General features: G+C 36.7%; 1 protein-coding gene across 1 annotated transcript in view; it reads right to left on the bottom strand.

Annotated features, from left to right (window-relative positions):
- The window catches only part of LOC136873923 (interferon-inducible double-stranded RNA-dependent protein kinase activator A homolog B), a 310,706-nt gene that overhangs the window by 152,258 nt on the left and 134,189 nt on the right, over positions 1–24,259 (bottom strand). The window contains exon 5 of the mRNA XM_067147282.2: positions 13,863–13,978. Coding sequence (XP_067003383.2) covers positions 13,863–13,978 — 116 coding nt within the window. The remainder of the gene's footprint in view (positions 1–13,862; positions 13,979–24,259) is intronic.

Raw genomic sequence — 24,259 nt, 5'->3', positions numbered from 1 at the left:
CAAGATGAAGGGAAGCTCGAGAGGGTAACTCACTCTCTATCCCCGATTTAAGTTAAAGCTTTATGAAATTTTTACATTAGCCAAAAGAAGATTTACATTTTAGAAAAGTTTGTTACATAACTAAAGCTTCGGACCTTTCCCTCGGATTAAACTGTGGAGTTAGCAAGAGAGAATGATTTTATGTAGCCATTACCTTGTAGATTTTCTAGCTGCTGACGAAAGAGGCCGTCCGCCTCCCGCTGAAACACACACACTCTCAGAAAGATGACGATCAATTGGCCAAAAAACGTGAAAAACAGCAGTTTATAAACCCTCAGGGAAGGTTCGAGATCATTCAGGATTAATCACGACACACCCTCTTAAATTTTATTGGCAGATACAAAGAGAACAAGAAATACGGGATTGGTTGAAAATTAATTACCAAAATTTATGATTGGTCTGATTCATAACTGATGGAAAGAAAAAGAAGTATTGCCAACCCAAAAATAAATGAACACTGATCAGTTATGGACAACCTAGAAATACAAAACTTCTTTAAATTATAAGTTCTTTCACTCTGCACCAGAGTGCATGATCATAATTTTTAGTAGTGTCATCTGTAGAAAAATGTCCAAACTTCATTGATGTATAGCAAAACAAAACAAGGAGAAATTCAATCAATTTAGGAAACTTCACAATAACAAAATTACTTGATATTTCGGTGGAGATATCTTCTGATTAAAGCTCCAAGTTCGTTTTAGTTTCCACTTTTGTTCAATAGAAGAGTTCATTTAGGCGCTAATTTTGAATGCGCGGCGTTGAGGTGTACCTCCCGGTACATAAATAATTAACATCAGATTAAGGCCGTCTTCTATGCAGATCATGGTTTCATTTAACAGTTGTACTATAAGTCGTGAAGTGACATTCTGGTTTTACATGGCCTCCTTATGACAGCCATATGATGCATTAAAGATACTTCATCATTATCTTTGATCATTGCAAAGTGGCCAATTAATTAGAGAGGTCACAAAATGCATACATATATACATACATTCATTATCATTAAAAACTGTTATGCCTTTCAGCGTTCAGTCTGCAAGCCTCTGTGAATTTACTAAATGATACCACAATCCTCTATTTGCAACTACTGCTGTGGCCTCATTTAGTTCTATAACTCTTATCTTACATCATTAGAAAATGAGTAACCATCGTTGTCTTGGTCTCCCTCTACTTCTTTTACCCTCCATAACAGAGTCCATTATTCTCCTAGGTAACCTATCCTCCTCCATTCACCTCACATGACCCCACCACCCAAGCCGGTTTATGCGTACAGCTTCATCCATCGCGTTCATTCCTAACTTAACCTTTATCGTCTCATTCCGAGTACCCTCCTGTCATTGTTCCCACCTGTTTGTACCAGCAATCATTCTTGCTACTTTGACGTCTGTTACTTCTAACTTATGAATATGATATCCTGACTCCACCCAGCTTTCGCTACCCTAAAGCAAAGTTGGTCTGAAAACAGACTGATGTAAAGCCAGTTTCGTCTGGGAGCTGACTTCCTTCTTACAGAATACTGTTGATCGCAACTGCGAGCTCACTGCATTAGCTTTACTACACCTAGATTCAATCTCACTTACTATATTACCATCCTGGGAGAACACACAACCTAAATACTTGAAATTATCGACCTGTACTAGTTTTGTATCACAAATCTGACAATCAATTCTGTTGAATTTCTTACCCACTGACATCAATTTAGACTTGGAAAGGCTAATTTTCATACCATACTCATTGCACCTATTTTCAACTTCTATGATATTTGACTGCAGGCTTTCGGCACAATCTGCAATTAAGACCAAGTCATCAGCATAGGCCAAACAGCTTACTACATTTCCACCTAACTGAATCCCTCCCTGCCATTTTATACCTTTCAGCAGATGATCCATGTAAACTACGAACAGCAAAGGTGAAAGATTACAGCCTTGTCTAACCCGTGTAAGTACCCTGAACCAAGAACTCATTTTACCATCAATTCTCACTGAAGCCCAATTGTCAACATAAATGCCTTTGATTGATTTTAATAATCTACTTTTAATTCCGTAGTCCCCCAGTATGGCGAACATCTTTTCTCTCTGTACCCTGTCATATACTTTCTCTAGATCTACGAAACAAACACAATTGCCTATTCCTCTCATAGCATTTTTCAATTACCTGGCGCATACTGAAAATTTGATCCTGACAGCCCCTCTGTGGTTTGAAACGACACTGATTTTCATCCAACTTCCTCTCAACTACTGATCGCTCCCTCCCTTCCAAGATGCCAGTGAATACTTTGCCAGGTATACTAATCAATGAGATACCTCGATAGTTGTTGCAATCCTTCCTGTTCCCTTGCTTATAGATACGTGCAAGTACTACTTTTGTCCCATCTGAAGGTACCTTACCAACACTCCATGCTAATATTACTACTCTATGAAACCATCTTTCCACTATACTTCACCATTTCAGGTCTAATTTCATCTATTCCTACTGTTTTATGACAATGGAGTTTATTAACCATCCTTTCCACTTCCTCACGGGTAATTTCACCATTTTCCTCCTCCCCGTGAGCTTGGTTGTTCGCAAGACCACCAGGAAGATTTCCTTTTACGTTGAAAAGATGTTCAAAATACTCCCGCCACCTGAATTACTCAAAACACTGTTCATTTCCTTTTTCCCTCCCTTCCTAAGATTCTTTATTACTGTCCAGAAAGGTTTCCCTGCTGCTTGACCTAGCCTTTCCAGGTCATTACCAAAATCTTCCCACGACTTCTTTTTGGATTCAACAAATATTTGTTTCGCTCTGTTTCTTTCATCTACGTATATATCCCTGTCTGCCTCGGCCCTTGTTTGGAACCATTTCTGACAATCCTTCTCTTTACGTTTACAAGCTGCATTCACTTCATCATTCCACCAAGATGTTCACTTTTTTCCATCTTTACACACAGTTGTTCCTAGGCATTCCCTTGCTGTTTCTACTACAGCATCACTGTATGCCACCCATTCTCTTTCTATATCCTGAACCTCCTTACTGTCTACTGTTTGAAACTTCTCACTAATCATATCCATGTACTTCTGTCTAATTTCCTCAACCTGGAGATTTTCTACTTTTATTCGTTTGCAGACAGATTTAAATTTTTCTCTACCCTAGGCCTAGAGATACTTACTTCACTAAAGATCAGATAGTGGTCTGTATCATCGAAAAATCCCCGGAAAACTCATACATTCCTAAAAGATTTCCTGAATTTGAAGTCGGTTAAGATATAGTCTATTATGGATCTGGTACCCCTAGCCTCCCATGTGTAGCGGTGAATAGCTTGAAGAATGTATTCGTAACTGCTAAACCCATACTAGCACAGAAGTCCAGCAAACGCTTCCCATTCCCATTAGCTTCCATATCCTCCCCACATTTACCAATCACCTTTACGTATTCTTCAGTTCTATTTCCAATTCTCGCATTGAAATCGCCCATTAGCACTATTCTATCCTTGTTGTTGACCCTGACCACGATGTCACTCAATACTCCATAAAACTTGTCAACTTCATCCTCATCTGCACCCTCACGTGGTGAATACACCGAGACAATTCTCGTCCTAATTCCTTCAACTGCCAAATCTATCCACATCATTCTCTAATTTTTCGTGTCTAACAGAAACTATGTTGTGTACAATGGTATTCCTGATAAACAGGCCTACCCCATACTCTGCCCTTGCCTTTCTAACACCTGTCAAGTACACTTTATAATCTCCTAGCTCTTCCTCATCTCCCCTTGCCCGTATATCACTTACTCCTAGCACATCCAAATGCATCCTCTTTGCTGACTTAGCCAGTTCTACTCTCTTCCTTTCATAAGCCCCATTAACATTGACAGCTCCCCATCGAATTCCATTTCGTTCGCCAAGTTGTTTCCAACGAGTCCCTCGCCTGTCAAATGGGAGTGGGACTCCGTTACTCCCATAGGTCCGAGACTTGCTTAAAATGTTCTGAGCTCAGTAAATTTATGAAGCAGGATGCTACCCTACTTACACATAGTCCAAGTGAGGATCTCTCCTCTAACAGGTTATGGATCACCGGTGGATTGTATAGTCCCAGCCGCCTGAGCACAAGGAGGGCCATGAGTCAGAATATGTCCGAGATGCCCACTTCCAATCCACAGCAACTAGTGTCCCGACTCTCAGGACCACTTACTAGGCCACTCAGCCGTTGCCTATGGTTCACGAACTAGGCCGTTACTACAGTAACCCACACCATGAAGCATGGTCACAAAATATTACTTTAAAAATAACAATAATTTACTAATCATAAAATATTATGTATTTTATCACTTCTGTAATAATAGCTTATGCAAACAAAAATTTTTAAGGAGAGAAAATAATTACTGTAGATATTTCAAAATCAATGTTATGTTTAAACATTTGAGTTAGAATCACCAACGAATGAACACATATAGAATGAACAAAAGTTTATTTGATTAAATATTCTTCCATATTATTTAATGTAATTAAGAAAATAAATAGTCAATACCTCTTTACCTTTCTGAACACAAAATATTGTCAATACTTTGCATATACCTTGACATCACTAAATCTGACATGTTTTTCACATATAAACAAATACTTACTACTTCTTCCCCATCTGTGCAGACCTATCAAGAAAAATTACTATTAATTCGATACAACATTTTATATACAGTATATCTCAACATAAAGTTGGAATTCAAGTGGATAAATGAGGCAAATATTTGCTCGCAGGAAGAGAACTTACGGATTAGAATAATTTACCAAAGGAGATGCTTGATAATTTCCCAACTTCCTTGAAATATTCGACTACGGAAATAACTCATATGGAATCTGCCATCTGGGCAATAGCCCGAAATTCAGATCAGTGGCAAATGAATGAATGAATGAATGAATGAATATCTATTTTCTAGATACTGTGTTGGTCCAAATATGAGACTGCTTTATATGTTAAAATATACTACCAAAAACTGTAGTCTTATATGTGCAGCCTTGTGATCTATTGTTGCTTGGGTTGGCATCACTGTTTTTATGCGTTCAGTTCTAGTCTCTATTCCAGTCATGGCAGGTCAAGGGGAAAGGGGAGAGTACCGTATTTGCTCGCATATAACTCGCACTGTTTTTTGAGAAAAAATAAGCATGAAAATTTTCGGTGAGTGATATATGCAGGGATTTGTGTACAAAAGACTGTATTCCCAAAAATAAAACAAAATTTGCATTACCGCAAGAAATAAATTTCATAGTAAATCCGTATTGTCGGCTTCAATAAGAAATAAGGTCTAATTGATGGAGTGACTCCACCTTTACAATACAATACTGTTACGGAGTTATCCGTGGAAGTCAGAGGTGAAAGAAGGTGGGGCTGGAATGGGTCTAACTACAAGACCGAAAGATGAATTAAAATTTCAACAAGGTTATATTTTCAAAACTTAACAATGGTGACATAGAATTTTGAGCGTACAACAAATAACAAGTTAAATCAGGTACACAACCAGGAGAAAATTTAAACAGTTTCCACTAGGGGGAAATAACAAAGAAAATCAGGTACAATGCCGCTTTACAAGAAAGCACCAGTTAAGTGGTATTTACAAATTCTGGGCTACGGGCCCAAATTCATCAATCCTTGAGCTCTCAGCTCACAATCACAAAACACCAAAGGGCAGAAAAACCCTTAATTACATGGAGCATTAGCTCCCAACTTTACATTTCAAGCCTCTCTAAAGCACTTTTACCACAACACCATAAAGAGCTGACCCGCTCTCGATCTTTCAAGCCTATAAAGGCAATAACAAACTTTTACACAAACTGCCATCAAGGCATAATAAAGAAAGAGGGGTATCTCATACCCAATCTACTGGGCCTTAGTGTGCAAAACCAGGTTAATTTAAATGACCCAAAACAAAAGGATGGAGGCGTGAATCTGCACTCCTAAATCTACATTTTAAAACCTAAGTGGCGCTAGGCCGATACACAGGGGCTAATCCCAAGCTAGGGAGGTGACTCGTATGAGAAAACATTAATACATTAAGGAAGAGAAGAAACTGTTATGAAAACGTAGTTACCTCAATTTCAAATGAAGGGTAAAGCACTCTCTATCCCCGAATTGAAGTTCAAGAAAACTGAAGTTTACCAGGAAAAGGGTTTACATGTTTAATAGTTTACATATGAAAGGTTTCGAACCCTCCCCGAGAGTTAAACTGCTGAGCTAGCACGAAATAAAGATGTTAAAAGGCCATTACCTTGTTGGAGATCTATTGCCCGAAGAAAGAGGCGCTTCCCGCCCCCTACTACATATCCACACACTAAGCTAGATGTTACTGAAGTGGCCTGGAGACAAGAAAATCAGCAGTTTTTATACCCTCGCGGAAAATTCAAGACCTTTTAGGAATGAGTAGACACACCCACTCACTTTTTATTGGTTGACAGCAAAAACTTGTACACAAGGCAATGAAGAAACACCTTATTGGTGGGAAATTAATTACAGAAATTTAGGATTGGTTAAATTCAAAACAGGCGGAAAGAAAACTATAATTGCCAACCCACCAATGACAGAACAAAATTTAGTAAAGACAAAACTTATGAATACAAAATTTCTTCAAGAGAGTTCATTCCATTGCACCAGAGTGTATTACCATAGTTTTTGGTAGAGACATCTGTTAGAGAATGTCCACACTTCTTGATCAATGAAAAACAAAAGCAAATCAAAAACACACAGTGACATCTGATAACCAGTGGAGTTAGTTCAGTGGTTAAGTTCCGGGTTTCTCCAGTAGAGAAGTTTCAATTGGCGCAAGATTTGAACTTGCGTCGCGTAGAGGTGTACCGCCCGGTACAAATACAATACAATATTCTCGTTTTATTTTATTTTTATTTCAAAAAAAGGGACATGTTCTGTCTCTTCTATATTGAGACATCTTCAGCCTACGCTATTATGGTAAAACACATGATAATCTTAATACTAAAAAACAATGACATATATTAAAATGTTGAAGAGTTAAGGTGACTTGTCAATCTTTTAGTTGTAAAAAATAGGAAAATTCTTGGTATAAGGTCATACTTGTAAATATTGGTTCCAAATGTTTAACTCAGACAAGTCCTGGGTCTTGACCTTAAGATTGACAATAGGCTGAAGATGCCCAAAAACAGGGCGAAACATGTACCTATGTAGTGTATACAAATCACTTAGAATTTAATCACCACAAACGGTGAATTGTATTGAATAGATGGCTACAATAAATTTTATTCTAACAGAATCTTAGTTATTGTTAACTTCAATACAGAACAAACATGAGATTAGTTATTTGTAATTATGAGAATTGATATCTTTGTATTATCTCCACTGAATGTGAACATGAACTGGACGTTCCATTAGAACTGTAAGACACGATCGGCCGGTTCACTCCAAATATGACTGTGATGTTCTTGTACATCAGTGAAAATTGTTTTATATATATAAACAAATTAATTCATGAGAATAGTTGTAATGTAGCGTCCACTCAGAGCTCTGACTTGGAGTTTAGAATTTATGGTTGATGATGCCTGCAATGATAGGCAAAACAGTACCATATGCTTAAAATTTAATATAATGATTGTATTATAGTCTTAAAAGACTTAAATAGTATTGAATAGGTGGTTTTCAATAAATTAATTGTTAAACATTTAATAAGAGTCGGCAGACGAGCGGTGGGTGATACAATGTAATGTCGGGCCTCGCCCAACACGTGACAGGAAAGGAATTATAGAAATGTTGGGTCTCACCCGACAGACGAGGGGTAAGGGTTAATGCAGGCATGTCCACAGAATACCCAAACTTTATTTCGTGTATGTACCGTATGTCTTTATGACATCAGAAATTCATGCAAGTTATGTGCGGGGATTTTTTCCCTGCAATTTCATATGTTAAAAATGAGGTGCAAGATATATGCGGTGGCGAGTTATATGCGAGCAATACATCTTCATTGCTTTAGTTAAGTATTCAGAGGACAAAGGACAGGAATATTTAACAAAATTGATAGGTTTGTTACTGGTTCATGCAAGAGAAACAAAACCAGAATTATCCAATTAGTTGTGAAGTTATATTAGAATGCATTAGAAGTGCCTGCAAGTTAAAAGCTCTAGTAAGACTACGGCTATACTGACGTTTTAAGCGTGACATTTCTCCATTGAATAACTCTGATTTAGAGATAGTTTCCAACTTTCAATACTTGTTTATTATCTTATATCCACATATAACTAACCCTTAATATATGCTGTCTTAGGACATGTTTTGTCACTTTTTGGCAACATCTTCAGCTAAAAACATACAAAAAATGACACAGATAATAAAAAATGCATTAAAGTAACCTTAAAATCCTTAAAAACTTGTTAAGCACTGATAATATGCCTGTTCTTTATGTTTTCTTCTTCTTCTGGATGTAAAGTGTTTTTGTCCTTGCTACTGTATTGTGACACAGTATACATTATAATAAGACTTTCAGTCTTAATTGGACACTTCTGATGCGAGATTTGTATGTGTTTGAGTTCTAATGGAACCGTCTAATTTCTATTGGCAGGGGAAGCTCCTCTATACCTTGGTTGAATTTTGGTATAATGTGTTGTATAATCTGTAGACAATAACTATATTGAGAAGTCTCCCCGCTGGTTCCGTTGGCTCTTGTACGTGTGCAGATAACATGTGAAAGCGAAGCATGAAGCACTTTGGTGAGACAATCACCCTGGTAAATCCCTCTGTTGATTGGTATCCTATCAGTCATCGAAATTCATCCACTTTCACGTTGAGATTGGCATTTCCATATAGGTTTCTTAAAAGTTTATATATCTGGAGTCAATTGTAGCATTACGTAATGTAATTATGCATATCATAAAAATAAATAGCACACTTTATAAATTACCAAAATAAACTATTGCAAAAACCACAATGCAATTGTTTAGCTTCTTGAAGAAATACAAAGTCTTGATTACACTTAACCACTACATGATACACCAGGAGCAGAAACACAACTCAATGGCTAGTTTTACTTCAAATGCTTTTATACTCCAAAGAAGCCCTATACGCATTACCTGCCACAGTTGGAAAATAACTACTTAATTACTGTTCACTGGAGAATTATGCATCAATGCCCAGTCAATCTTTCTTCTCCTCTGAGAATATAACAAATGCTTTTTTAGTTTGCTACTGCTGCTGTTTTTTTAGCGCTTTGCATTTTCTCTGAGTAAAGGTTTCTCTAGATCATTAGAGAACAGTCAAATTCAACAACTTCAGTAATAATGAGAAAGGGTAGCTGTCATTCTTCCAATATCTTCATGGTTGATGAAATGTACATCGAATTGCTTGAAATGAATACAAGTTGGTATCAAAGCCCTTTTTGGTCCAATACTTTCTGTGTTTCCTCAATAGAAGAAGCTTCTTCAGAATGAAGGTCTTCAACTACAACTTTTATACTCAAAATTGATGGTGTAGTAAGACACAGCTTTGAGATGCATTCCTCATATTGTTGTAACTTACGAAGGTAACAGTGGCAAATGTGTAACAAAATGTTTTTCTTGCAACTTGGAGTCTTTAGTAGAAATTGTCTCTTGACAGCTGCAAAAAAATCAAGATGTTCCCTTCAAAAAAAAAAAAAAACATGCTGTTACAACAGCAAAACCAGTTTTTAGTTTCATGTGACTGTTGATACTGTGAGAGGCAGCCTGGCTGAAGCAGTAAAGGCGTGCTCGATTCACCAGGAAGGACATAGGTTCAATTCCCCGTTATGTAGACAAAAATTTAAGAAACTAGATTTCAACTTCCAGAGATACACATGGATGTGAGTTTCACTCAATCTACACCAAAAATGAGTACCGGTACCAGATTAATTCCTGGGGGCAAAGGCGGCCGGTGGCCCATCAAGTGCCGAGGTTATGGATAGTGGAAGCCTTTACCTTTCACCGCTCCAAGGGTCTTCATGGCCTGTACAGAGATGACCTTGCTTATGCTTTTTTTGTTGATACTGTGATTACACCCACGACCTCAAGTGTTTAATGCCAAATATGAAACACAGAGATGAGATTTTCAGTTTCATAACTCCCACAGATATTAACCAGATTTATATCACAGGTACCTTGGCAAGAGACCACTGATGATGTCACGAGGCTACCACACCCCCAGTTCCATTTTAAAGAAAGTAAGTAAAACTGTAGTTTTACACAACTGTAGATAGCGTGATTATAGTCACTAAACCTCCAGTTTTACATAGAATCCAAAACGCAGCGTCGTGACTTTTCATTTTAAAAATTTCACATGCGTTGGCTGGATTTAAAACCACGGCTGTAGCAACAGCAACAGCAGTAGTAGTAATTCTTCTGGCAGATGTGGTCATTTCATCATTAATGACCTGACATCCCAGTATAGCTTGGTGAAGTTGTTGAACCTTGGTACTCGAGTAGCGGTAGGAAGTTGTGATCATTCTTGATCTAAACTTTACCATATTAATGGCCTATAGTGGTCCGTAATGACTACTTACAGTGACAATCTAACTACACTGAAAAAACAGGAGATAATATGAATCTGCCTTGTCAATACTACAATCTTTAAGATCCTTGTAATGAAATTCATTTCTTGTAAATGTCAATTGTAAATAAAGGGTACAGATCTCTGCACATGGTTATGAGGGTGTTTAGGGGTTGTAGTAAGGATGTAAAGGAGAGTGCATATAAGTCTCTGGTAAGACCCCAACTAGAGTATGGTTCCAGTGTATGGGACCCTCACCAGGATTACCTGATTCAAGAACTGGAAAAAATCCAAAGAAAAGCAGTTTGATTTGTTCTGGGTGATTTCCGACAAAAGAGTAGCGTTACAAAAATGTTGCAATGTTTGGGTTGGGAAGAATTGAGAGAAAGAAGAAGAGCTGCTTGACTAAGTGGTATGTTCCGAGCTGTCAGCGGAGAGATGGCGTGGAATGACATTAGTAGACGAATAAGTTTGAATGGCGTTTATAAAAGTAGGAAAGATCACAATATGAAGATAAAGTTGGAATTCAAGAGGACAAACAGGGGCAAATATTCATTTATAGGAAGGGGAGTTACGGATAGGAATAACTTACGAAGGGGGATGTTCAATAAATTTCCAATTTCTTTGAAATCATTTAGGAAAAGGCTAGGAAAGCAACAGATAGGGAATCTGCCACCTGGGCGACTGCCCTAAATGCAGATCAGTATTGACTGATTGATATATGAAAAGTTGTTGAATACATATTGTCTGATCGTATATGTTTCGAGAAAATATACCGTATTTACTCATGTATTAGTCCTCCCTGGCTTTTCGAGACAAAGAAAATGAAAAAATATATCTTGCATACAAGGACCCTCCAACATAATTCCTCAGAGAAAGAACGATTCTGCTTCGAAGCACTATAGAGTAAAGATTCTTTACAAGCCTTACTGCAGCTCCGACGACATCACACAAAATTGTGAATGGTTTTTATCTGTACAACCCGCACAGTGAAAACACACCAATATAAATGGTCCGTTATTGGACATTATAAATTTTCCAGCTAACTCATTCCTGGTTGCCAGCATTTCGCCCTCATGTGCTAGGTTGGGCTCATCAGTTGGTACCTAGCACACCTACCAAGACGCTGGCTAGTGCATACCGTGGAGGCCACTGCACAGGCTACTTGGAGCCACCGACAGTGCCAATGCACTATGAGAGACTGTCTCTTTACCAAAAATTTATGTCTGCTTGGCTATCAGATGTTGATTCCCATAGGGAATTGGTATTATAAATTTACTCATTCGGAACAAATATTTCAGATTCCTTATGTGAAAACACACGTCGAAGTCATACAGTACATCTTTGTTTCATAGTTAAGAAATGTACGCCTCCATAACATAGGCTTGCTGCAGCTCTGATGATGTCACACAAATAGGTGAATAGTTTTTTGTCCAACCCACGCACTGCAAGCACTCATCAGTCACACTATATGTCTGTTTTGTAGTTAAGAATGCCTGCCAGCATAATGGTTAGCACAATTAGCTGATGTTCTTGGGGGGCCTGAGTTCGATTCCCAGTACTGTACTGCCAGAAATTAAAGAATTGCAGGAAAGTTGATATGCAGTAAAAATGGTACATGCAGCTCTCCTCCATTGGGAGCATGCCTAAAAAGAGCTGCACCATCTCGGGAGGTGAAAACGAGTTTACTTTAGTTAAGAAATATCCATGGTTGTTGCTATAGTATAGCAGGTGAGATCATTAACAAAGTGATAGTTTAATATCTTGTAACTCGGGCCAACACAGGTAATTTTTGGAGAGAAGTAGGTTTAACACGTGATAAAAACAATCCAATCATAACGACGGTTTTATTCGCCAAAGTAAACGTACCTAACAAATATTATTATTATTATTATTATTATTATTATTATTATTATTATTATTATTATTATTATTATTATTATTATTGATTTTACATCCCCACTAACTACTTTTACGATTTTTTGAGACTCCAAACAAAACATACTATGCATTAATAAAAAAATGGAGACAACGAATGTATGAAATTAAATATTATGATAATAAAACACATTACCGCCACACCTGTATATATCAATAAATGCGGCAACTTTTCTGGCATTCATTTTTATTATTTCTTTCGTGGAACTTTTGGCACTATCCAGGCACTTGATAGCATACCTAACCTAAACAATGTGGTCTCTCTTATATAAATTACAACTGTTTAGGTAAAACCTGATGTGATAAATGTAGAGAACAAGCATGAAATATACTAAAAAATAAAGGTCTGTCTTTCAACAGCCGAAATTACCCAAAGAATGCTTCCTGTCACATTCGAAAGTATAACTCGAAACATACGCTAGTTATCAGCTGGTGGGTTGGCACGCCTTCTAAAGCACGGCTTTATTCAGAAGGGGTGGCTTCTGCTACACATACACCAAATAGGAATAACAGAGACCATCACCGGAAACCTTTTGCAAATAGATTCTCACTGTTTGGGCTTTAAGGCTGAAAATCCACACCCTGTTTCCAGTCATTCGACCAGGTCAGGAAGGGAATGAATGAAGACCCCAATAAAGCAGCGAGAATAAGAACTGTGCCAGCTGCCAAAGCCTGTCGCACTCCTCTGGGGTAAGGATTAATGACTGAAAGATGAAATGGGTAAATAGAGTGTAAAGAGAATAGAATTGAGTTCGCTATCTTCTAGTACATGATCACTTCTTCAGAGTGTAAGACATTGAGTACTGCTGATGTTATAGAAGATAAGTCACATTCATAGATTTTCTAACACACGAGTGCAATTTGTCTACCCAACACACAAAATTAAATGACTAGCTCCAACTGCAAGAACAATGGTAGTGCATCTGATCACTTGAAGAATTCTACTCTGCAACAATGCAAATTTCAAATAGTGCATAAAGAAATAGAAACTTCTTACTATAACCAGAAAAGAAAGATAAAGAAGCAGCTTTATGAGAACTGAATATTAATAAAAGTATTTCAATGCAGAATAAAATTCTGTACGTGACTAAAGATTAATTAAAAAATAAACTTTTAGTGTTGAAATTGAATTTAAATTAATGACTTTTAAAAACCACTGGAAAACCTATACATTAATGACTTAGTGTTCTGTGTTTATATAATGTCCTCTAATGAAAATACTTCTGTCCATGACAAATTACAGGTTCATTTAAAAAAGGGATTCCTTTTTTTCCCCAATTAATTTTTAAATTTCAAAATGTACTTAACTGTTTACCTTCTAAATACAGGCCTTCAAGTATTAACATAACATGAAAGAAACATAGTTAAGATGATGCCTTTACTCTGTTGGTACTTACTTCATCTGTCTTTTTTTCTATTAATGTACTGTCCACTATGTTTGGAAGGGCTTTCAGTGCCGTCAGCATTTTGCAAGCAGCAAGTTGCTTTGCTTGTTTCTTTGTACGACCCACACCTAGTGAAACAAACACACACACATAAGAATGTATTTTGGAAAACTATACCATGTTGATAACGAAAAAAGGAAACCTAAATAACAAAGGAAATAAGTTAACTGCTAAGCTAAAAAAAGGTCAACAAGACAGTACCCTGAAAAGTACACTACTTTTGCCCCTGGTATACTGAGGCCACATAAAAGAACAGGATAAATAATTTTTTGTTGTTAAACAAAACGTGGTTCATGTTTGTGGGTTACTGTAGTCACGTCCTAGTTTGTGAACCATGGGCGACGGCTGGGTGGAATAGTAAGTGGTCCTGAGAGTCGGGATACTAGTTGCTATGGAATGGGAGTGGGCATCTCTGACATATTCTGAGTCCTGGCCCTCCTCGTGCTCAGGAGGCTAGGACTATACAATTCACCGGTGGTCCATAACCCGTTAGAGGGGAGATCCTCACTTGGACTATGTGCAAGTAGGGTAGCATCCTGCTTCATGAATTTTCCGAGCTCAGAACATTTTAAGCAAGCCTCGGACCTATGGGAGTAATGGAGTCCCACTCCCACTTGACAGGCGAGGGACTCCTTGGAAACAACTTGGCGAACGAAATGCAATTTGATGGGGAGCTATCAATATTAATGGGGCTTATGGAAGAAAGAAGGTAGAACTGGCTGAGTCAGCAAAGAGGATGCATTTGGATGTGCTATGAGTAAGAGATATTCGGGTAAGGGGAGATAATGAGGAAGAGATAGGAGATTATAAAGTGTACCTGACGGGTGTTAGAAAGGGAAGGGCAGAGTCTGGGGTAGGGCTCTTTATCAGGAATACCATTGTACACAACATAGTTTCTGTTAGGCACGTAAATGAGCGAATGATGTGGATAGATTTGTCAGTGGGAGGAATCAGGACAAGAATTGTGTCCGTGTATTCATCATGTGAGGGTGCAGATGAGGATGATTTTGACAAGTTTTATGAAGCATTGACTGACATCGTGGTCAGGGTCAACAGCAAGGATAGAATAGTGCTAACGGGCGATTTCAATGTGAGATTTGGGAATAGAACTGAAGGATACGAAAGGGTGATTGGTAAATATGGGGAAGATATGGAAGCTAATGGGAATGGGAAGCGTTTGCTGGACTTCTGTGCTAGTATGGGTTTAGCTGTTACGAATACATTCTTCAAGCATAAGGCTATTCACCGCTACACATGGGAGGCTAGGGGTACCAGATCCATAATAGACTATGTCTTAACAGACTTTGAATTCAGAAAATCTGTTAGGAATGTACGAGGTTTTCGCGGATTTTTCGATGATACAGACCACTACCTGATCTGTAGTGAACTAAGTATCTCTAGGCCTAGGGTAGAGAAAGTGAAATCTGTCTGCAAACGAATAAGGGTAGAAAATCTCCAGGATGAGGAAATTAGACAGAAGTACATGGATATGATTAGTGAGAAGTTTCAAACAGTAGACAGTAAGCAGGTTCAGGATATAGAAAGTGAATGGGTGGCATACAGTGATGCTGTAGTAGAAACAGCAAGGGAATGCCTAGGAACAAATGTGTGTAAAGATGGGAAAAAGCGAACATTTTTTTTTCTTTTCAAAATGGCGCCCGATAATGACGACGTAGTGTTTTATCCTCCGAGTAAATTAACCGTAAAATGTGACGAAAAGTGCGGAAAATGTCGAAGATTAGTGAAAAATGGAATGTTGTGCGATTCATGTGATCGATGGTGGCATTATAAGTGCGGAAATTGCCCTAGAGACGTAAAAACTAATGAAAATATTGACTGGATTTGTGAGCAGTGTGTTCGGAATGTTGTAGTTGGCGACGGCGTTGACGATGAAGCACCAAAAACAATCGATGAGGAATATAAAAGTGCATTATAAATTATAAACATTCTAAAAAAGGACAATCAGCCTCTCAAAGTTGAAAATCAAGAATTAAAAGAAAGATTGCGATTGCTAGAATTTGGGACTGACCATTCTTCGAGTGATATACCGGTACCAGTAACAAACTCGAGCACGTGGTGTCAAGTAGTTTGTGGATGGCCGGCTAAGAAGAAATCTACAACTGAATTTCCTGAAATAAACATCAGAAATAGGTTTTCTGCCCTAAATAATTTAATTCTGGAAGACAACGATCGCGCGCGTGAAACCAAATCATCCAATTAAGTGAAGGAACAAGAATCCACCTGATCGATACTTTCACTTTTATTTAGCCTTAGGCTATTTCAATAGACATTAAATTAAAAGTTCAGAACATGTTTCGAATGCATTGCATTCATCATCAGCTGCTTACATTTGGCAAAAGTAAAATTAGCTAAGAACAGTCTCACAATTTTCTTAAAACCTTAAAAACAAGTGATAGTATTGCATGTGTGAATGGATGTGGGGGGAAATGCATTGAAGGTGATTGTTAGTTAAACTATGACTTATTATTAAAAATCTTAATGTTAAAAACAGTGATGGACTAAAATATAGTTCACTATAAGTCTTGTGAATTTTCCATAAGTTCGTTGATTACTGAAGAACTTGTATGCACTATGTGAAGTATTTCTGTTGAGCTATTGGTAAAAAGTTTCCTTAAGAAGGCATCCGGTGTTTTCACATCTCTCATCTCCTGTTGGGTGGAGAGGTGTGGCTTGTTTCGAATATGAAGTTTGCTATTTGTAGTTAGAATTGAAAAAAAGTTGGATCATCTGTATCACGACCTGTAACCGGCAGGAAAAATGCGGCTATTAGTTAGAGTTTGAAAAACGTAACGGATAATAAGTCTTTGAGTGTTGGAAAGTATGAACTTACCCTTGTCTTGAGTGTTAGTGAGATATATTGAGATATATCGAGTTATTACGAAGGAAGATTTTCGTAATAACCTGGAAAGGCTAGGTTAAGCAGCAGGGAAACCTTTCTGGACAGTAATAAAGAATCTTAGGAAGGGAGGGAAAAAGGAAATGAACAGTGTTTTGAGTAATTCAGGTGGCGGGAATATTTTGAACATCTTCTCAACGCAAAAGGAAATCTTCCTGGTGGTCTTGCGAACAACCAAGCTCATGGGGAGGAGGAAAATGGTGAAATTACCCTTGAGGAAGTGGAAAGGATGGTAAATAAACTCCATTGTCATAAAACAGCAGGAACAGATGAAATTAGACCTGAAATGGTGAAGTATAATGGAAAGGCAGGGATGAAATGGTTTTATAATATTAGCATGGAGGGATGGTAAGGTACTTTCAGATTGGACAAAAGCAGTAATTGCACCCATCTATAAGCAAGGGAACAGGAAGGATTGCAACAACTATCGAGGTATCTCATTGATTAGTATACCAGGCAAAGTATTCACTGGCATCTTGGAAGGGAGGGTGCGATCAGCCGTTGAGAGGAAGTTGGATGAAAACCAGTGTGGTTTCAAACCACAGAGAGGCTCTCAGGATCAGATTTTCAGTATGCGCCAGGTAATTGAGAAATGCTACGAGAGGAATAGGCAATTGTGTTTATGTTTTGTAGATCTAGAGAAAGCATATGACAGGGTACCGAGGGAAAAGATGTTCACTATACTGGGGGACTATGGAATTAAAGATAGATTATTAAAATCAATCAAAGGCATTTATGTTGACAATTGGGCTTCAGTGAGAATTGATGGTAGAATGAGTTCTTGGTTCAGGGTACTTACACGGGTTAGACAAGGCTGTAATCTTTCACCTTTGCTGTTCGTAGTTTACATGGTTGTATCATCTGCTGAAAGGTATAAAATGGCTGGGAGGGATTTAGTTAGGTGAAAATGTAGTAAGCAGTTTGGCCTATTATGACGACTTGGACTTAATGGGCAGACTGTGCCGAAAGCCTGCAGTCTAATATCCTGGAACTTGAAAATAGGTGCAATGAGTATGGTATGAAAATTAGCCTCTCGAAGACTAAATTGATGTCAGTAGGTAAGAAATTCAACAGAATTGAATGTCAGATTGGTGATACAAAACTAGAACAGGTTGATAATTCCAAGTATTTAGGTTGTGTGTTCTCCCAAGATAGTAATATAGTAAGTGAGATTGAATCAAGGTGTAGTAAAACTAATGCAGTGAGCTCGCAGTTGCGATCAGCAGTATTCTGTAAGAAGGAAGTCAGCTCCCAGACGAAACTATCTTTACATCAGTCTGTTTTCAGACCAACTTTGCTTTACGGGAGCGAAAGCTGGATGGACTCGGGATATCTTATTCTTAAGTTAGAAGTAACAGACATGAAAGTAGCAAGAATGATTGCTGGTACAAACAGGTGGGAACAATGGCAGGAGGGTACTCGGAATGAGGAGATAAAGGCTAATTTAGGAATGAACTCTATGGATGAAGCTGTACGCATAAACCGGCTTCGGTGGTGGGGTCATGTGAGGCGAATGGAGAAGGATAGGTTACTTAGGAGAATAATGGACTCTGCTATGGAGGGTAAGAGAAGTAGAGGGAGACAAAGACAACGATGGTTAGACTCTGTTTCTAGCGATTTAAAGATAACAAAGATAAGATAACTAAATGAGGCCACAACACTAGTTGCAAATCGAGGATTGTGGCGACGTTTAGTAAATTCTCAGAGGCTTGCAGACTGAACGCTGAAAGGCATAACAGTCTATAATGATAATGTATGTAATATATGTATTTATGTATGTTAAACAACACACAGTTGTAATTGACAAAAGTCGATCCAGAGTAAAATAGTTTACAGTGGAACCTTAATCGATTGTTCCCGGAACTACTTGTGGCGACCTCACAACAACACTAAGGAAAGGCAAGGAATCTCCACAACAGATAAACTTTACTTCCGTGCTAAGACTGACAGCCAGATTCAAGAGGGTAAACAAACTGAACATTCCTCTACTCCAAATAATAAAGCAACAAACCTTGTCTAATATTAATGTTGTATTTAATGTGTGTACGTGTAAGCAAACGGTCATATCATTAATTAGCCACCGATATACTGTTTTCCTAGAACTATTGTTCAACAGAGAACATATTCAATACAATTTGGGTTTTAAAAAAAACCCCTCTATTTCTTGTTCCTCGATGTAGCATTTTCCTCCAGATCAGTCATAATTTGGTCCCTACAAACTCTAAATCCCATTCAATCATCATATTAATATAAACACTCGCCTGTTCCATCTCCCTCCTGCGCTATCTGGTGTAGTGGTAGGCCAATAGCCAGGCACGGAATTATCCCGCGTCCACCAAGCACCAGTTTCTATCATTTACTGAAAAATGTACTTGTTGCTGGACATCAGAGTTGTTTGCAAATGCATATTTTGCTCGCCAATATGTAGAACAATACCAGCAAGAAAGTGCATTTTAAGGTGAAATAAGATTATTAACTTTAATAGTACATATTGTACAGTTTTCATCGTCCTGATATCGGAATAAAGGTTGTCGTACGAAATTATAAGTTTGCCATGCACGGTAATGTGATCGCGAAGATTACGTAATTGGGCCATACGTCAGAAAATAATGCATATATTAAGTAAAATAGGCCGTGATTTCGAAGTGTATACATTTTACGAACGTATATATTCAAGAAGGCCATGCACGTGACGGCAAAGATATTTATTTGATGAATTAAAGATGCCTAGATCACGGACTGTGACGGAAAGTTATAAAGGATCCATGCGGCCGTGATAAAATCATAGGTTTTCAAAATTGTTAAAAAAAGAAGGAGCTGAACAATAAAAAAATCTGTTACGAAAAACGACGTAAGTTTATCCTCGAGAAGAAAAGCCAATCTTCGTATAAATAAGAAGGGAGATATTGCAGTAATTACCGGCTGGAGAACCTGCGAAGCGAAAGAATATTTGGAAATCAAATATATTCGAACGAATATCGTGAAGAGCGAGTTAGAAAATACCCGAACAGTAGTCTGAGTATAGACTCAAAACCGTACGAGGAATCAAGTTGAATATAACGCAGTATAGGTTGATTAGCCGAACAAAAGAAATTTTTAGAGAGCTAACTTGATATATTCTAACTGTTAAACTGCCGCAAAGAATTAACCTTGAATTACTGTCCTAAAAACCTGAATCTTAGATACAAACTTTATACTCATTCCTAAGAGTATGGATGTGAAATTAATTCCCGCTTTGGAAATGTTTCTTTCATATATGACTGACTGCTACAACATGAGAGGCTAAATCGGAGATGGAGCCGATTGTCCGACGGAGGCCGCCCAGCTGTTTCTACTATCCCGAGTCCCAAAACTACAACCTGATGGTGACGTAACGATGGATGGAGTCGTTCTACGCAATCCTAAGATGACAACATCGAAGCCAAAGCCAGTCATCTGACGTCAGTGATCGCAAGATAAGTTCCAAAGAGTTATTTTATTTTCTTGAAATTAATATGCAGTAAATATAGTAGTTGTATTTGTAGTGAACATTGGTATGTTGTTTTTACGTAGTTCTTCGTGATAAAATCACAGTCGTTGCCATCTTCGCAATGAGATTGTCCTTGTTGACTTATTATTATTATTAATATGGGAATAGGTACTTCTTCCAGAGTTTACAATCAATGCCATAATATAGGAATGTTTATAACTGAGCAAGGAGAGATTTAGAATGTAATTTTTAACCATTATGGGACAAAAACATCGTATATAAAGAGACGTAACCCTAATTTTATATTTTTAAAGAAGATAGTTGACTACTGAATAACCTATATGTGTGCTGATACGACGCAATGAAATGTGAGTACATATTAACTTATTTGATTTATATATGCATTTCATTTTTAGGCTAACGTGTTTATGCGTATAATATATGAATTCTAACCCAAAAGAGTACCGTTGAAGTACAGTAATGTGATGTCAAGATGATTTGCCGTCATGTTGGAGATGATAAATGTTTACGTAAGTTATGAGTTGAGTGGCATGTTAATGTGGAATTATGAATAATTATTCGCTGTGATATGTTTAGGAGATTGAATAATGATATATTATGGTAATTAATATTGGTAAATGGAGAGATAGATATGTTTATGGATAATTTTGGCGGTAAATACGGCGTATTATGGGCCAATGGTGATGTTTGCCATATGCGGCAAAATATTAATATGGTAATGCGAGATATATTGGGTTAGTGGTACACGAGTACAATGAAATACATCGCATATTTCGTATACGGGCTACTGTAAACTGTCTTCAAAGGAAATATCCAAGTAGGAAATAAAAGAAGGGAAACTTGTTGTCTTCATAGATTAATATATATCAACGTTGTACTGATTATTATTGGAAGTTTGTTGTCAAGAATGAATTTAATTCATAGAACAATCCCATAATTTAAAATCTCTACCACAATTAAATAAAATAGGTTACCAAATGCATTCCTACGGAGTTATTGATACCTGATTAAATATTGGTAAACCATAAAACATGTTAGGTATAATTTCTATTTGAACTACGATTATAATTATTCTTTGTACGATACCTACATTTAATTTTAAGGTGTTATTTGAATATTTTAACCAAATGACATGGTCGAGGTGACCAATATTTCTCATTTAAAGAACTATATATATTTGAAATAGCCATTTTGGGCTGATATATATTTGGAACTTATTTGCTATTGCTAACCTTATAACATGTGTTTATGACAGAATATCAATTTGATAATGATGAAAATAAGCATTTTTTTAAAAAAGAAAGAAACAAAAACTGATGGACACAGATATGTATATTTAGAATGGAGATTACTTAAGCTTAGGGACTTAGATTTATTTTCAACCTAAAAATATGATACTACGTTTTTCAATAGAAAGAAAATGTACTTTCAACTTTATAATCAAGAGAACTTAACCTTATTTTTGTGATGCGCCTAACTAATGGAGAAGAATAGTTGAATCAGATTGAAGTTAAATTAAATTTTATTTTTCTTTGTTAGAGAAGAAGAAGATAATTGATTATGATAATTATTAGTAGATTTTCTTTTATGATTCTGGAATCATGAAATAAATTATAGATTATCCAATTTAGATGTTATTATTTTAGGAAATAGGCTAATATCATTATGATATAAATAATTTTGAATTAATTCATTAAAAAAAATATTTTATTTATTTTCTTTCTTTTCTTTGAATGATTTGGACTTGAAAGCTTGGAATTGATTCTGGATGATGAATGGTATCGATAGTAATTTATTGAAAGGGAAATATGGTGTCTCAGTTGATCTCACGTAAAAATAGTATGGTTCGTAGATGCAATTTAATTATCCCTGAGAGGTTTCGCGTGGCAATGTAAGGATTACCATATCAAATATTCTGATAGGAAAATTGAAGGTTACGACATCGCTAAAATTCTATGATGCGATAACTGTTTATACGATGAGGATTTAAAGCGAACATAGCTACCGACACTTAGCATCAATTTTATTATGCATTCATCCATTTAATGATCTGTAGGAGTGATGGATGATTGAGGGGAAAATAGCCAGAGCAATTGTTAGGTCACCCAATGGGGCGCACATATTAAATATGGTTGCCCAGTATGGTGCAAGACAGAAACCCCCCTCAGGATGGTGCAATATATAATATGCATATTTGCATATAATTGAGGTTAGCGCATAAATTTCAAATTTTGGATTGGTTTTTGACTTTTTCTGTGCATATTTTAACGTTTTGTAAACAGTCTTCAGGAAAATGTTAAGTAATTAATACCGCAACTCTTTTGGCAGTGAAACAGTTCAAATGGCCCTTATCAAAACACACTTCCAAACCATACCAGAATCAATCAAGAAGTTAGAAACACGCGGGTGATGATGATGCTTGTTGTTTAAAGGGGCCTAATAGCTTAGGTCATTGACCCCTAATGGTAAGAGGTGAACGAAACGAAAATCATAACTTCAAAATTTATCCGCTGACTAGAACCTAAAACTAATGGTAATGAATAAATGATAGTGAAACAAAAACAATCAGTGGATCCAATTCACAAAGCCTGAATCACTGGGATGATGCATTATTATCTAAAGGGGTTCAACATCCAGATCGCTGGCCTCTCATAATGGTACATCACTGGGAGGTAGAACCATGGTGTTCCTCCTATAGTGTTACTGTGCCTTTCCTGCGTCCAGGGCGGGTAGCGAAGAAATCCAGACTAGCGTACTCAGGGTTAATTGCCTATCAAAGTTTCCTTCTTAACATGGATTCGTGAAAAGCTTTCCATCTTACGGATAAGTCATCCGCCCCAAACACTGACTGACGTCTCCATTGTACCAATTATCAATTACATCGAGAGATAATTCCTAATTTACATTAAATTAAGAAATAAATATATATAATGCATACGGTAGTGTATAAATAGAGAAATACCAATATATCTTTATCGCAACTATTTATTCAAATTCTGAGAAAACTGAGAAAAAGGAAATGTAGTTAAAAGAAAATTATCAACTCATTTAAAAATTTATTAATTAAATTTCACTGTAGTGCTTAGAATCCTTGACTGAATTGTAATAATAATTATGTACAACAAGAAAAATAAAATAATTATGTAAAACTCAAATTACTGAAATGAAATCACATATCTTAACCATTAATTATATATACACAGAAAATGTTCCTACACTCCAATCAAAGTTTTTCAAATTATTTACAAATCGATTCAGGAAATATTATATCTCAGCATTGTCTTTTACTCTTCTTATAATAATTTATTTATTTAGGATGAGCATTAGATTTTCTTTATTCTGGGATTCTGTTTTGGGATGCATCAGGAAAAAGATAAGTATCAAGTCATTCATAATATGCACTAATATCTACATTAATATGTAAGATCACTTGTCAGCTCAAATATATCATTCATCTCATTAATCTTACACATTAGTTTAATCACATAAATGTGTCTGATGAGACATGCTGTCAGATAACTAACTGAATTCCAACACATTATCTAGTATCATTTACTAAATTAGGTATAGAATATTATTGATGATGACTATCATTTATTTTACCTACTGGAAATATATATGAAGAAATTATAACACTTGTGCTTAAGATTCAGTGAGTGCCATGTACTTCAATGAATACTCAACATTACGGTAGAAATATAGGTTAATTTTAATCAATATACCACTCAACTCTCCCTACAATGAATTATTTCTATGATTTACTAGTGCCATAACTTATTATAAGCTTCACTACTTGTCTTCACTGATCTTGGATATGGAATACCTGTCAACGATTACAAATTATGGTATCAAGTATAAAATTTCCATTTATTTTTGGAAAGACAACCTGTATTTACAGGCTGCCGCTAAGAACAAGGTAAAACATATCAAATTTTCTGTACA

The sequence above is a fragment of the Anabrus simplex genome, chromosome 5 (assembly GCF_040414725.1).
Source record: "Anabrus simplex isolate iqAnaSimp1 chromosome 5, ASM4041472v1, whole genome shotgun sequence".
Classification (NCBI taxonomy): domain Eukaryota; kingdom Metazoa; phylum Arthropoda; class Insecta; order Orthoptera; family Tettigoniidae; genus Anabrus; species Anabrus simplex.
The sequence above is the reverse complement of the archived record's forward strand: the minus strand, read 5'-3'. Positions and strand labels throughout refer to the sequence as shown.